We start from the raw sequence: 13,088 nt of genomic DNA, 5'->3' as shown, positions 1-13,088 counted from the left end.
AACTGGCACCGCCTTCCATCACCTCCAGAACATCGCCAGACTACGGCACTACCTCACCCCTCACGCTGCTGAAACCCTGGTTCACGCCTTTGTCACCTCAAGGCTGGACTATGGGAACTCTCTCCTCGCCGGCCTTCCCGCCACCTCCCTCCACAAGCTGCAGGTCGTTCAGAACTCTGCAGCTCGTGTACTGTCCCGCACCAGGCTTCGCGACCACATCACTCCCACCCTCGCTCGCCTCCACTGGCTCCCCATCCCCCAGAGGATTGATTTCAAGATCCTCATCCTCACCTACAAGGCCATTCACGGCCTTGCTCCCTCCTACCTCTCCAACCTACTATCCCCCTACCTACCTGCCCGTACCCTCCGTTCCTCTGGCTCCGGTCTGCTCCACGTCCCCCGCCCCAACCGCCCTACCATCGGTGGTCGGGCCTTCAGCCTCTCAGCCCCCAGGCTCTGGAACTCCATCCCCCAGTGCCTTCGCCGCCTCCTCCCTTTCCTTCTTCAAGGCCGGTCTCAAAATCTTTCTCTTTGACCGTGCCTTCAGCTCCCCTCTCGACTCTCTTCCCCCTCCTCGCTCCCTCCCTTCCCTCCCCTCACCCTGACCATTTCCCCCCTCCTCGCTCCCTCCCTTCCCTCCCCTCACCCTGACCATTTCCCCCCTGCTCGGGTCATGACCCAACTGTGCAGCGCCTTGGGACGTCCTCCTGACGTGAAAGGCGCTTTATAAATGGAATCTTGTTGTTGTTGTTTCAAATCCCGCCCAAAGACCGTTCTTTTTGATAGTGCTTACTGTCATCTCCCTTTTCCCTCTCCCCCAGGCTCGGGGTCAGACTCCACCACTCAAGTGCTCCAGGACGCTACCCTGCACTATATTAAATGCAACAACAACCCTGCGTGAAAGGTGCAAGTTGTTGTTGTTGTTGCATTTAACGTAGTGCCTTCTCATGTTGAAATATTTTAAAGTGCTTCACTTTTTTTTACTGTAAAGTGTTTATATTTGAAGGTGAATGTGGTAGCAATTTGCGCACAGCAACTTGTCCTAGAAATAGCAATTTGTGAATGATCAATCTATCTGGGGAATTGTTATAATAATAACAGCTCTTGCATTTGGTATTGCGTCTTATCATGTTGGAAGGACATTGGCCAGGATGCCAGGACAAACTTTCTTCTCTTTTCGAAATCATCCACATGATCTCCAACAGGCAGAGGGGATCTCAGTTTAAAGTCTCATCCATAGGGACAATACAGCACACTCCAGCCCTGCACTGGAGTGTCAAGTCCTGACATGGGGTTAGAACCCATAACCTCTGAGTTAGAAATCAGAATGCTACCAATTGAACCGTGCTGACACCTTCACTTCACGTATGACTGGAGTCTCATTGTTTGTGACCACAGAGAAGCTGACAGCTGTTGATCTGTCCCAATAATGCAAAAGAGCCACAATAGTGGAAAAAAGCTAATTTTCTGTAGCTTGCATTCTTTTTGACAAAATTATTTACATTTTTAATGACTTTCAGTAAATGCATCTAGTGCATGTATGACCAATTTGATTTAATCAGTGGAATTTGTAGCTTTTATTTTCTTTACAAATGCAAGGATCCATGTCTCCCGCCTGACCGCCCTACAATCGGCAGCCAAGCTTTCAGCCTCTCTGCCCCCGCTCTTTGGAACCATCCACAATCCCTTCGCCTTGCTCCCACCCTTGCCTCCTTCAAGGCACGACTTAAAACCCGCCTTTTCGACCGTACCTTCAGCCGCCCTCCTACCTCTCTGCCCTCCCTCATCCCAACCCTCCCCCCCACGCTCGGGTCGTGATCCCTGACTCTTCAGCGCCTTGGAACGTCCTCCCGACGTGAAAGGCATTTTACAAATGTAATTTTGTTGTATACCATAAAACTTTGGGGAAACAAACTATCAATTGCAAGGATTATTATTTACATTGCATATAATTATAACAAGGAAATTTTATAATAAAATGTATATACTTTGTCATTATTTCCATCTGAATCCTTTAGGTTGAAATACCAGGATACAAGTGTATCTGATCATTTAGATTGTGTTGAGAAATTTACACTGCCATTTTCAAGGCAATATTATATATCATCTTCCCTTGTACGTTAGTGATATTGTCTGGAGACTTCCTTCTGCCCTCTGGATCCTTGATAGTAGCTCAGCTTGTTGATTCAGTATTTTTATTTTATTATTACTGCATTATAACGAAGCTTTCTTCATAATATAATAACAGACAAAAGCTCGCCTGGGGCATTGAAGCTTGACCCCATTGGAGACTGAGATTAAATATGTTTCATCTCAAAGTGCTGCGTAGCAACAGATGTAATGTGTACAATGACAAAGCAGCTTGAATTATATCAGTGAGGAGGACCCTTTCAGTGGCTGCAGATATCCAGATCCCCTGATCAATCAAGATCATTTACTTTTTATATGTGACTGTTTTGGCGGGTCTTGCCGTAGTCTTATTTTCCAAACAGAATAAGCCAACTACCTTAATCTTCCTCATAAAGTAGATTTGTGGCTCAATTGGGTACCTTATTTAGGAAATAATGCTCTTTTTAAATTTGTTTGTCAAAACTGCTTGCATATTCTAATTGAGATCTGACCATCGCCTTATACAGCAACAATTTAGATTTGAATACACCCATGTTGTTCTTTGTATTCCTTTGGGTCATAATGGAAAAACTATGATAGACTTGTACCTGTTAAATTGAAAATATTAATCTTTATTTCTTAGGTAAACTCTGAACTGGAGATTCCACCAACACAACTGTTTCACCTTGATCTGAATCAAACATCTGCTTCCTAGAATTTTATATAATTGAACCGTATGAAGACACAATGTAATATGGTAGAGGATTGCGTTTGTCAGATCGTATTGTGGAGTACTTTTAACTTTGTCACAAATTAGATGCATTGTGGATCACTGTATTGTTGATGCTTGTGTATTTATTTGCATTTGGATCATTAATTTTATTGTCAACTTACAAGTAAATAAGTAAGTATAACAAGTGTATTCCTCCTTTTCTGTTGAAGTTTATTTCTTTTGCCTTGCTGCCAAATTTTCTAATGACTTCTGTTATGAGTATTAAAGGCCCAAAACATGGTCTTAGCTTTAAGCCTTAGTTTTATATTTAAAATGAATAATAATCAATAATTTGATATAGCGCCTTTTGTCGAGTCGTCACAAACCATTTCACAAGATCTAATGTAAAGTGTATTGACTGTATTTTCTGAGCAAAGTGAAATTGTTAAGGTTTGTAGAAAATTTCTTAAAATCAGACTTAAATATGAAGAAAACTACAAAACAAAACTTCCAAATGAAGACTGAATTCAAAAATGTTCCAAAATTCTGCACAATCTTAAAGTGTTCAGATAATAGCCTTAATGCTACCACCATGATGTATTCAGAAATGTAGGGATTTGCCTTTTTGGGACATAAGCATTTCACGTTATAAGCCATAACTATTTGCAGCGGCAGGAGCTGGAGGTTGCTAAGGACGCGGTTGGTAAGAGATGTGCTTGTCTTCCTGACAAACTGCAGTAACGGGTGGCGTTATTTCCACTTTCCCCACTGCGTCCTCCCAACCGCCGGCTCCTGCCATTGCCATGGGAGCACATTCACTCGGGAGCGGAAGTTGGAATGGTGGAAATGGTCTCGGGTCGGATAAAATCACCTGCTGGGCCGAGTGTGGCCCGCGGGCTACCTGTTGGCACCGCAGAGCGTTCTCAAAAAAGGAACCATCCCTCGGCAGCAAAAGGTTGAATCCAGTTCTGCAGGTCTACGTTTACCATTAAATCATTTTCTAAAGGCTCTCCTATCACTGTTGATGAAATCTGGAATGGCATTGTTAAAGCAGAAGAGCAATGAAAAGTTATTGATTTTTGCATGTCTGCCTGGTTTCCAGCACAAGACACACTAAACTCGCTGAGTATGTTCAGTTGACTGGTGAATGGACTGGTTTGTGATTTGTTTATATCATGCCATCTTGTTTTAACATTGAAACAAATTCACATAATCTGACTCAGAACATCTTTTTTCTATACTTCAAATTTTAATAGGTTGTTTCTTTGCACTGTTTTCACAGCAGGAACCAAATGTTAGTTACACAGAAAAATCCATACAAAGAATATCACAAAATAGAATGTGACAGGTCTTCATGAACATACAATTCAACTTCCATATTTTCACAGATATACAACAAACAGTGACAAGAATGTGTTTATCTTATTACAAAGAGAGGAAATTACCAATTGCAAAGCAGATAAAACATTCATCTTATCTAGAGCAAATATTCTTGTATTTAATGCCATTTCCCACAGTGCAATCATGCTTTGTACGCGAAAGTACTACTTTGTCTGTTATTAGTCGTGGAAATTGCAGTAACACTGGATCTGGTCTGATAGGAAAAATAGGTTTTTTTTTAAGCATGGCCTTAATAAAGTTATCAAGCTAGTGCTTAGGTTTACATTTGTAAGTGCAAGTTTATAACAATGTCACAAATCCTGTCTGTCTGGAAACGAATATCCTTACCAGCTTCTTCCCTTTTTAGTGTTCCCTAACTGCAATCTTTTAAACAATAGATGAGCCAAAGTTCCAATCACTTCTATGAGAGCACATTTTTTGCTGTGTTGGGATTTGATAATGTAATATTTGCTAACCGGAAGCTACTGCACTAATAGTTTCTGAAGTTGCAGATTAAAAAAAAGGAAAAACATTGTGTCCCAAAGTTTACCAAAAACCGTCAGAATTTTCAGGGCTTTTCTCTGCTGAGACAAAACTTAAAAGCCAAACACCAATAGCAAATCCTGTAATTTAATTTATGATGAGGTTTCGATTAAAGCAGTTAACTCTCGTTTGGAAACATTGTATTTTCAAACCCATTCACCGTCTTATACAATGTTGGAGACAGCACATCACTATATATAATCATTGGCTTCTCTTATTTTTTAAGTATTACATTGGTGTAGTTTAGTTGAAATTTTGTGTCACTGAAGGAATTTTTATGTGTTGACTCAGTACTGGATCGAGTCAGTTCTGGACTTTTGGACCAATAAAATTCCATTTAAGTGAAAAGGCAATACTTGTGAATTTCTTCACATGAGCTAAATACAACTAGGTGTCAGTCAGTAGTTTTTTCAAATTTGATCTTTGTGCTAATAAAAGATGTCATTTTAAAGTAAAATTTGATATAAATAATGCCAAATGATTTATCATTTAAGATTGCATCATGTTTATTTATAAGTGTAGAGGGACAAATTCACCAAAGTTACCTGAGTAAAATGATGTTCGTTCCATTTCAATGTGCGCTGAGCAGATTCTCATTTGCCTCCTCTCCCCATGCTAACTCGTGTCTAGACTGGGTTTGAATCTGGATCCCATCAAGTTCCCTTCACTTTGCAGCAGAATTTTTTTAGCTCTATCACTTTTTTGTGAACATTACTCTGATAAATGTAAGCTTATTTACCAAAATATTGTATATGTATTATATATATCCTGGTTCTGACATGGTTTTTAACCAATAGGAATGACTGAAATTCTGTACCTGAATAAGATACAGCTTTATCTGGACCTCACTTGTAGCCAGAGTGCCTTGTCAGCTGTAAGTACTACAAATATAGTCTTCAGCAACAAAGCATATTCCCTCCCCCAACAAATAACATATTGATATATATAGTATAACAACAAATTACTGTTGTTATTGCCATATTGTATAGTCTTCTTCAATAAAGTATACTCTCTCCCAACCCAAAAAAACAGTTTTGATTTGGGGAATCTGTTTAAACATATGGAATCATTTGCCAGCATTAATGATTTTCTCACTTATTACATGCTGAAGATTATTAGAGCCACAAAGAGTAAAACAAGTAGACCAGCCAGGAATCCTATGATGTGATACTTGTAGTTTCTCCAGATTAGTAAGCAGACAATACGTTTGGGTTCAACCACCAGGACAAACTGGTATTTGGACGGCTGGTAAAACAGGCCATTTTTATATTAATAAAAGGGAAACACAAAATACGCAGACACAAATTACAGAATACAAATACTTCTGTTATAAATTCTAATGCTCAAACCAGTACAAACAAAAGATACTTGGTGATCGAGCGCGAAAAACAAACATTTTTAACTACAGTTTTAATGGAATAAATTCTGGAGAACTGCACACTGCAAGCCCAAAAAATGGATTGCTAAATATTGTAAAGTGTAAATCAGAATGGTTTTGAAAAGGACATCCAGCTGTTGCTAGATCCCCTCCATTTCCCCTATTTTTAATTCAGACACACAAACAAGATGGTTTAGTAAACGAATGAGCTGTTCATTGCATTCCGCAAGCCAGAAAGAACAGGTGAGATTGATTCATGCCCCAAGCAGCTTCTTGACCATGTAGCCAGGCATGCTGTAAAGGAAGAGGCCAAGCATGGCCAGAAGCAACAATGCCACCACAATCTTCACGATAAGCCACTTGTATCTGTTGCAAATGAGGTATTTGATGGACTTGAGTGGATTGAGGAACCAGATAAAAGAGGTGTCTGGCCGACTGTCCATGGCAGCATTAGAGAGAGGGGAAGACAACATTCAGGTTAGTGATGATGGTTATTGTGTGTCAGGTACTTTAATGACAAATGCTACTTCCATATTGTTAAAATCCCCAAAGGTATGGAAGAAATTTGTTAAAGTTTTATTAATCTATGAACCCTGTTAAGTATTGCAATCATTTTAAATATGCAGATTTTCATCAAGGCTGGTGGATGTGAGATGAAGCCAGCACTTTAAATGAGAAAGCCATCCATTCCCCATTCCTCTCAGAAATAATGTTACTCTCTGCTCACTGTTAATGATACTAAATGCAACTTCTTATTCAACTCTTCACTACAGTCCTGTTTTGAATAAATTTGTGAGCAGTACTTTAAATAGTAATATTTGGATATTTATACCTTAGTTAACAAAAACAGGTGAAAGAGGTTAACATATAAAACCTATAGGAGGAAATCATATATGACATTATAGCATATGGTGTCATATTCTAAAACAAAATTCTTTCAGGCAACCTCCTCCTTCCAGTACTCCCCCCACGCAGTCAGCTTTGTGAAGCCCGTAGAAACGTCCTTTCAATGTGAAAGGCGTCCTGTAAATTGTAATTGTATCATAGGGAAGCAGTTGCTGCTATTGAAGTTGGCTTTAGAATTAAATCCAAGACATTTGGATGAGCAATGTTCCTTATAAAGGAAGCTGGTCATAGATATTAGAGAATATGTTTTCACTTTTAACTACTTTCATGATTCAGAAAGAGCTGTGACTCTCCTGAAATACTGTATTTGATGACAAGACTACAGGGTTCAAATTCAATGTAATTTAAATTCAATGTAATCATACAATTGGATTCCAAGAAACAGCTGCTGCTACTTGTGTTAGTTGTACAGGAATGAGCAAACACACAACAGACATAAAGAATTGCTGAATGCTGGGTGATGGAACAGCAAAAGCTCCGAGATGATGTCACATTAGTGCTGCTGGTGATGGAGAGCCTACACCTTTTAAATGTTAAAAAACAGCGAAACAGTTATTTCATTTACTATCAAAGTCGAAACATGCTGTAAATTTTTTCTAACTCGAAACAAGTTGGACAGATTTAAAAACAAAACTTGGTTACGGGATTCTTACTTTTAGAATGTTGTGTGCTCAATTTCTTATACTCTGTTGGGGGAATGGAGGGTGGAATCCACTCTGTTAAGGTTAATTTACACTTATGTCCAGTGTGATGACAGATGAGAAATAGTCAAATAACGAGGATTTCTTCACTCTTTCATAAAATGGGTTATATTCAAATAATGTATATTTGACTCCACTCTCGCCCGACTCCATTGGCTTTCTATCCTTCAGAGGATCCAGTTCAAAATCCTGGTCCTCACCTACAAAGCCCTCCATGGCCTCGCTCGACCCTACCTCTGCGATCTCCTAACCCCCTACCAACCCGCCCACTCCCTCCGCTCAGCCAGCTCTGGCCTGCTCCACGTACCCCGACCCACCCGCCACACCATTGGCGGAAGAGCCTTCAGCCACTCTGCCCCCAACCTCAGGAACTCCATCCCCCAGTCACTCTACCTCGCCCCCTCCTTAGTCTCCTCAAGTCCCACCTCAAAACCCTCCCCTTCGACCATGCCATTGGTCACCGCCCTTCCCCTCCCCTCCCTTCTACCCCCTGACCCCAGCTCGGGTCTGAAATGCTGTACACTGTCCAGCACCTTGGGACGTCCTCCCGACGTGAAAGGCGCTATACAAATGTAATCTTGTTGTTGTATAATAGCATTTCACATACAGCATCGTGATTCTTTTTAAATAATAATCCTTGTATGTGATATAGTGCCTTCAAGTTGGAAGGACATCCCAAAGTGCTTTACTCTGAAGTGGAATGACTGTATTTGTAAACGAATGTGGCAGTCCAAATGCACACAGTAACGTCCCACAAACAACCATCAAATGACTGACCAATTTCATTTGAGGGATCGAAACTCCCTTCTCTTTTCGAATAGTGCAACGAGACATTTAATATCCACCTGAACAGGCAGATAGGACTTTGGTTTAAAGTTTCATCTGAAGGACGTCACCTCTGACAATACAACATATCCCAGCACTGAATTGGAGTGTCAGCTTATCCTGTATGATTCCAAGTCCCGATGTGGGGCTTGAACCCACATTCTTCTGAGTGTTGTTGTTGTTAATTCAGAGGCAACAGTGCTACATCTGAGCCGGGCTGAAAGAAGATAGCTGACAAGCCAAGTTGACAACTTTTAATGATTAAACTCCTGGGATCCGTTACTGTGAAGCGCTCTGAGACGCCATCCGGAGGGCGTGGAGGGCGCTATATAACTCAAAGTTGTTCTTATTATTTCTCTTCACAAGAAGTAAATTTACACATGACATTGTCAACAACAACAACAACTTGCATTTATATAGCCCCCATTTACCCGGGGTAGAGTCTCGGAGAGCTTAACAGTGCTGGAGCCTGATAGGTGCTGGAGGAAGGAGGGAGGGGGAGGTGGTCTGACAATGGGGAAGATGGGACAAGGGGGGGGGGATTGAGAGAGAAGCATGGCCTCCGTTAGTGGAGTGGAGGGGACTAGGGATTAGCAGGAGGCTGGAGCCAGCCAAACAGATGTGGCAGATGGTGGAGTGGGGAGTAAGCCGGGTTGGAGAGTTAGGGAGGTGCCAGGGCATGCAGAGACTCTCACAAGTATAATACAATCTCAGCATTCTTAGGATCCAAACTGGCTCATCAGACATTTGTATTGTATGGCATCTCCAATGCTTCAATACAACTATCCTAAAGACCAAATCAGAGGGTATGGAAGAAGATGTTTGCCCTGAAAGCTGGTTAGTTGACTCTATCTTTTCAGAGATTTCATACTACAGAAAAAAAGCTGTGGCATGTAAGAGCAGGAACAAATATCTTTGATCTGTAACAGAAGCTGCGAAATAGGATCTGCTCATATATTCCCACCATATATACAAGTGTATATGCAGCAATATGATGTATTTTTGTCTTGATCTACAACAGTGTGGATTGCATACTGTGGATTTCTAATGGTAAATGTTTTTACCTGTTATAGGAGGCAAAAATGCTCAGTAAATAAAATCCTGGATGTTAATTATATTTCTTTGCTTAAACCGAGACTGCTGTGAAAAATCTAGTCTTACGTCTTGCATCCAGAGTTATCTTATTTGACTTACAGCAATGGGTCATCATGGATCTACATGTGATTAATGAGGTGGAGTATCAGAAAAGTAGGTGCCACTTTACTACCCTGGCAGAACATGATATGCATGCCCTTCGTGAACCTTGTTAAATACTTTACCAATCTTGCTGAGTGATTTTTCTAATTGCCTGGAATATACTCAAAGCATTTGTGGTTCTTGACTTTGCTCAAATCTTTTTCAGGATATAGGATATGGATGCTTTGCTTGGATCTTTGCTGGAGCACGAGGATATCGATTTCAAGCGGTATGTCTATTGAGCTGGTGAACCGAATATGTGGCTTTCTGGAGAATACGAAAGCATCAAAGCATGATAAATGGGTGGGTATTTCATCAGAAATAGCAGGATCCTTAGATAAATATACTTAGCACTTGATCAATGAAAATACCATGAAAATGAGAATCTTCTTGTCAATTACACCCACATTATACAGAATGTCAACCACATGAAAGACAAGTGGCAACTGATTCACTACAGACTCATAAAGACTCAATTGGACAGTGGGCAGATGAATGGGTTTATTTTCAAATGCTGTGAAGAGTGAATCAATAATTGTTGTGGATGACACTGTCCATCTGCCTTCATTCAATAAGGATTGGAAACTAGCATCAGTTACAGACATTTGAGGCCTGAAATTGTTTCATAAGACTATTATTTTGAAATTCACAATCGTGCAATATTTAGAAAATTCTTAAATTCAGTCTTAATTTTAAAGGTGTTTTTTCCTTGAAATTGCAAGATGGAACATCTTGTTGTGGGAAAGTGGCCATGTTAGATTATAAACATTTTCAGTGATATTCATCAAGTTGCAGAAACCAATATGTTATAGTAAATGAATAAGAGTAGTTAAGACTTGCACAGAGGAGCTTTGACTGCCATAACTATTGAACCATGGAAACAGGAAGTGGAGATAAAAGAAAAAAAATTATAACAGAGACCACCAATGTACCATCAAATCTGAATGGAGATGAAAATTAAAAGGCAATTGATTACATAAAGTGTAAATTGGAAAGCAATGATGTCATTTCAGAGTAGTCACTGGACTGATCTCATACTTCTACATGTAACAATTTGAAGTACAGTCTCTTCAAACAGTGTTTATGTACTCCATACGCGTCAATCTTATTTAAGCCAATGCCCTTATGGGTTGGTTGGGGAGGGGGGAGGGTAATGGTCCAAGTTGGACAGGCAGTAGGAATCCTACCCATGAGCTTTTAGCTGGGTCAATTCTCAATGCTCCCTTTGGGATGCTAATGCTTTCCGTTGTGCCAAATCTGTGCTGTGATCTCATTGTGTATATCCTCCCCTTCACACAAACACACAAGCAATTGGACTGCCCACTGATCCTTTCTGGTCAATTAGACAACTTAGGCTTTATAACTAAGCTTAGCAAATACTTCCACAGACACGAATCAACAGAATTTAAAGAAATGAAGAAAACAAAGACAGGAAAATATGAGGAAATGTGGCTACCATATTGAGGCCATTAGGCTCCAAGAATCTTCTTGACCAGGTAACCAGGCACTGAGTAAAGGAAGAGCCCGAGCATGAGGAGAAGAAGAACAATTGTGAGGATCTTCAAAATCAGCCACCGGTAGTTGTGCCAGATGAAATACCTGATGGACTTTAGAGGGTTCATAAACCAGATAAAGCTGGTGTCAGGGCGACTGTAGAATGAAGGACAACAAACAGTGAGGGACAAGGAGAAGGAAATGAAAGAGGGCAAGAAGGAAATAGAGCTGGAAGGAAAGAAAGAAATGGTAATTAAACAGGATTCATTTTAAATATAATTATTTTGTCTAATATTCTCTCCTTTTTTGAGTATTGTTCGACAGGCAACAACTTTCTTGTGGGTGTCTTGTCCTAGTGCACATTCTTCAATATATGAGCTGAGAATGTGAGTGTCAGCATTCAGAACGAAACCCAAGACTAAATCTCCTGTTTTGCCTATTTTGGTTGTTTTCCCTTTACACACTCCTCAATCCCCTTTAAAAGTTCTTACCCTTCAGTCACCTTCATGTTGTTGTCACATTGAACCATCACCCATATCCTTTGCACATTTTATTTTGTCATTCTTACCCTGAACCTCTTTTTCCTCTGCCTTATGCTCACTCTCCATCACAATCCTCTGTTCCCTTTCACTACCCCCACCCTTTATTAGGTTTGTTCCTCTCTCCCTCCTTCCTGGGGCTACACTGTCTCTGACCTTACCCCCATTACTCACTGGTTTATTTACAAGAGACAGTTTCTGACTGGCGAGGAGGCAGGCAGTCCCCAGCCACACTAAAGCATCTGAGAGAGCTATCCAATACGGATGGCACTGATAGCCAGTCCACCAATTGCATTGCATCTTGCCCAAGTTCCCCTTAATCCAGTACAACAGATTAAGTGCTTGCAAATCATCTTTCCCTTGACCTTGGTATAATGGTTGCTCCCAAATAGATTTCTGTTGCTACTTCTGCCTCATCATGGATAGCAGTATTTTAGTGGAGATAAACTCAGTCGGTAGCCTGTGAAATAGAACTCAAATGTTGCCGAGGATTGGGGAAAAAAAAATTTGAAATGAAAAACAGGGGCAAACTATTGTGCTGAAATCAGGGAATGGGGTGGGAGGGAAGGGTTGAAAAAGTACACATTTCATTTTAGATTCAACCATCATTCCACAATCTCACTACTCTCTGTGTGAAGTAGTTCCTCCTAAATTCTCTTTCTGATCCCTATCTTATACTTGTATCCCCTGGTTATGGACTGTCCAACCAGGGGAAACAGCCTATTTATGTTAAAGGCTGTTATGTTACATCAAACCCTTTTATAATTTGAAACACTTTTATGGGGTCCCCTCTTAAACATCTCTTCTCTAGACATTTGTTTCACAGTTAATGTATATTTTCCATTTGCATTTGTATCTTAGACACAATTAAGGAATGACAGACTACAGGACCGATTAAAATGAACATTAGTTTATTCTGCACTGGTGCATATATTCAGTGTGATTTTCTGCCTTTATGTGTCATGATGACTGTCTCCTTGCCGGTTGTATATCTATCCTAACAGCGGCATTCCAAGTTCAAGCATTGTTGAATGGGCTACCGAGCCAACTATAGGCAAGCAATTATATCAGAAGTTTGTTTCCTGCATTTGGGACGTGACTTGTTGAACCTGAATTTGTGCCATGCACAGAAAAGTGAGAGGATTTATGAGCAATGTTACTATACTGTGCCTATGGTCTGAGTAACAAAGCTCTCTAGTGCAGATGGTCCTGTTCTTGCCAAATAATAATAAGTTCAATGATGGAGTACAGTGCAACCATTACAT

General features: G+C 40.5%; 2 protein-coding genes across 3 annotated transcripts in view; one reads left to right on the top strand and one right to left on the bottom strand.

The window, feature by feature from the left end:
- Positions 1 to 5,092, top strand: part of drc1 (dynein regulatory complex subunit 1 homolog (Chlamydomonas)) — a 30,402-nt gene extending 25,310 nt beyond the window's left edge. For both annotated transcript variants that reach the window (XM_042333020.1, XM_042333021.1), the window contains exon 17: positions 2,753 to 5,092. In XM_042333020.1, the coding sequence (XP_042188954.1) occupies positions 2,753 to 2,824 (72 nt within the window). In that variant the 3' untranslated portion in view covers positions 2,825 to 5,092. The remainder of the gene's footprint in view (positions 1 to 2,752) is intronic.
- Positions 5,093 to 11,259: 6,167 nt separating this feature from the next.
- otofa (otoferlin a) overlaps positions 11,260 to 13,088 on the bottom strand; it is a 186,307-nt gene continuing 184,478 nt past the window's right edge. Inside the window, 1 exon segment of the mRNA XM_042333019.1 lies at positions 11,260 to 11,440. Within this exon segment, the coding sequence (XP_042188953.1) occupies positions 11,260 to 11,440 (181 nt within the window).

The sequence above is a fragment of the Callorhinchus milii genome, unplaced genomic scaffold, assembly GCF_018977255.1.
Source record: "Callorhinchus milii isolate IMCB2004 unplaced genomic scaffold, IMCB_Cmil_1.0 Scaffold3, whole genome shotgun sequence".
Classification (NCBI taxonomy): Eukaryota; Metazoa; Chordata; class Chondrichthyes; order Chimaeriformes; family Callorhinchidae; genus Callorhinchus; species Callorhinchus milii.
The sequence above is the reverse complement of the archived record's forward strand: the minus strand, read 5'-3'. Positions and strand labels throughout refer to the sequence as shown.